At 32.9% G+C, this 3,120-nt stretch overlaps 1 protein-coding gene across 1 annotated transcript; it reads right to left on the bottom strand.

Annotated features, from left to right (window-relative positions):
* Positions 1 to 1,938: 1,938 nt before the first annotated feature.
* LOC142320888 (fork head domain-containing protein FD4-like) lies at positions 1,939 to 2,834 on the bottom strand. The gene has a single exon (XM_075358873.1). It carries the CDS (start codon positions 2,805 to 2,807, stop codon positions 2,091 to 2,093), a length of 717 nt encoding a protein of 238 aa, XP_075214988.1. The 5' UTR covers positions 2,808 to 2,834; the 3' UTR covers positions 1,939 to 2,090.
* Between the last annotated feature and the right edge of the window lie 286 nt (positions 2,835 to 3,120).

The raw sequence follows: 3,120 nt of genomic DNA, 5'->3' as shown, positions 1-3,120 counted from the left end.
AAAATATTCTTACAAGTATAACCAAAAGTAAATGAAAGCCCTAATAATTAAATATAATACAACATTCATACGAATATTATATGTAATAATTTAGCTTATGTTAAAACGGCATCTTTGGGCAACAAAATAATAATTTGTAAAAATTCATCGATTATTCTATACACTATAACCTACAAAGAAGTCACACGAGTATTTAAAACAATTATTACAAGTAAAGTAATGTATAAATCATATAAAAAATGCAAGGGTTTAAAAACTAATTAACAGAGCAACAAAAAATTATAGTCATAATGAAACAATTACAACAAATCATTTGGCCTATGAAAACCATTAACATCAATGAGTACAAAAACAAACTGATACGTTGTTTAAATATGTGCAAGATGTTTACATAGGCACACATTCAGTTACAAATGTTAGATAAAAAAAATGGTGTGTATTCACACACACACACACACTCACGAGTAAAATAAGAGGGAGGGAGTAAATAAGAAAATATTATTTTGTACAATTAATATTTGATTATTTACTTGTAATTAAATAAATAATTTTAATCCTTAATCGCCGACCAATAAATTTAAAACTAATAATATTGATATCCGTTTATTATTTACTTCTTTTACTTTTCAGACTAAAAAATAATATGAAAAACAATTTAAAGAAAATAAAATATCAAAAAGATAACGCAAAACCTACAAACAATTTTAATATTAGAATGAAAAATTCTTTCTTATTTTGATGAACAGAACTCGAGTCATATTTACTAGCTGCATACAATAGGCTGACAGCCAATATCCCGGACAAAAACTTTCTATTAGCCGTAAAAACGACGTACTCCGAAACAAATTATAAAAATTTTTAATGTAGCATTTACACTACTGCATAAGATTAACAGATTTTTTCACGAACAAATAATTTAAAATAACTAAATTTAAAAATTACACACGAGATATGCAAATCTGAATAAATTAATTATTTAAAGTTTTTAAATAAAATCATTGTTTTATATATTCCATTCAAAACATCGTTAAAATAGTTTATGAAAAGATTATTAGGCTATAAAAGTGATAAAAAATAATTATAAAATAATGGAGGAATATTTTTAACAATTTAGTATACATTTATAAAAACAATTGTCATTTGGATATACGTAAGGCAATAAAAAAAATATATATATATATAGATAAAATGAAATATATCAATACACAATAATTTCTGCTTAGAATAGTAACTTTTATTTTAAATGTATTGTATTCGCTATATTTCTATGTACTTATTTTTTCATTAAATAATTATAAATTACTCAGCGAATTAAAAATATTATTTTTATTATTAAAATTATTGTTTTAAAGGAACTTGAGATGAACTTGAAACAATCTTTTAATTCTCATTTCCTATTAAAAAAAGAATTAATATTCCACAAATCCTCACGACAGCGTATTCCGTAAAAATATACTCCTTCAAATAAATTATCGTAAAGAGCCTAATACAGAAAATAAACTATAAAATTTCAAACAAATTCTATAAATATAATCTAAGTTAACATAACAAAAAAGTGTAAATAATAAATTTAGCCTATTTACTGTTATTTAATTAATTACAAAAGTTCTCAATTTTTTACCGAGTGTATACATTAATTTATTTAATCTTAATGGTATAAAAATATAATAAAAATTATAATATTGCACTCCAACAATTTAGGTTATCGTTAAACTAAAATGTATAGTTAAAATAATAATAATAACATAAAGCAATGCGTAGAATTTGTTTGACTTAGCAGCCTAAACTAAATAATATTATTTTGCTACATACGTGATTGAAATCATTTATGATGATAAATTATTAAATTTAAACCTTTCTTAACCTAAACTTTTAATTAAATAATTCGTTTTTTTTACGTCTATCAAAGGATTGACTCCAATAAAGCTTTAACAACACGTAATTAACTATTTTATAAATAGAATTTAAACTTAATACTTCACACCGGAGACATGAACCGTTTTAAAACGAGTCGAGGCTAAATTTCATTTTTACGCTAAATTAAATTTCGATAATTTACCAGTCTTTGAAGAGCTGCGGGTTACTCATTGTCAAACGGCTCTCAACGTCGGGCTGAACCTGAACACATGCTGAGGATGATGAAAATACGGTGGCGGAGGCGGAGGAGGTGGCAGCAGGACTAGAGGATGTGGGTGCAAACTCGGTGGAGGACAACATGGCGCCGGTGGTGGCGGACTCGACGACGGTCGGTCTGGCGAGATTAGGCTTTCGATGGTGAAATCCCTTTTCGGCCTCGGAGGTGGTTCGGACGACACGGTCAGCAGTTCAACAGCCGGTGGAGCAGCCGGCGGCGGAGGTTGAGCGGTCTGAGAAGGCGGCACGTGGGCTGAAGTCGGAGGCGGTGCGAACAAAAAACGGTTCATATTCGCTAGAGCGGCCAATTCGTTTTCTAGTCTGTCCTTATCCGATTTCATTAACTTAAAACGTTTTCTTCGGCGCAGAAGAGATCCGTTTTCGAACATATCGAGGGCGGCAGGATGAAGCGCCCAGTACGCTCCTTTGCCGGGCCGGTCCGGCCTCCTCGGTATCTTCACGAAACAATCGTTAAACGATAAATTATGCCTGAGAGAATTCTGCCATCTCTGCGTATTACGTCTGTAGTACGGAAACCTATCGCTGATGAAGCGGTAGATATCCGAAAGCGGCAACATTTTTTCCGGAGAACTCCAGATGGCCATCGCCGTCAACGATATGTAAGAATACGGCGGCTTCTGGTCCCCGTAGGACTCGCGACAGGGGCGCGGCATCTCTTCGTTCACAGTAACAAAGACGACGGCATGATGCGACCCGCGTAACTGCTAGCAGGTGACTGGAACCGAAGCGGTCCACACCCAGTCCCCCACCAAAAGGTAAACCCGGATCGACCAATCGAATATCGTCCCGCCCCCTTACTCCGGTTTCATTGGTCGCCCCACTCGTAATCTTCTTTTATCTATTCCTTTCAACAGACCTTGTTTTTTGCTTCTCTAAGCTTTTTGTTTACATTCCAACGTGTTCGATCGGCATGATTGTCGATGCGTGGCTACAGCAGTAATAATAATTCTCAACACTTAAGACCAG

This window comes from Lycorma delicatula, chromosome 3 (genome assembly GCF_047948215.1).
Source record: "Lycorma delicatula isolate Av1 chromosome 3, ASM4794821v1, whole genome shotgun sequence".
Taxonomy (NCBI): domain Eukaryota; kingdom Metazoa; phylum Arthropoda; class Insecta; order Hemiptera; family Fulgoridae; genus Lycorma; species Lycorma delicatula.
Note: the sequence above shows the minus strand (reverse complement) of the source record. Positions and strands in the feature narration are given on the sequence as shown.

Bases quoted from the DNA above. Each gene is read 5' to 3' on its own strand.
- LOC142320888 (XM_075358873.1), bottom strand. From the start codon at position 2,807: ATGCCGCGCCCCTGTCGCGAGTCCTACGGGGACCAGAAGCCGCCGTAT.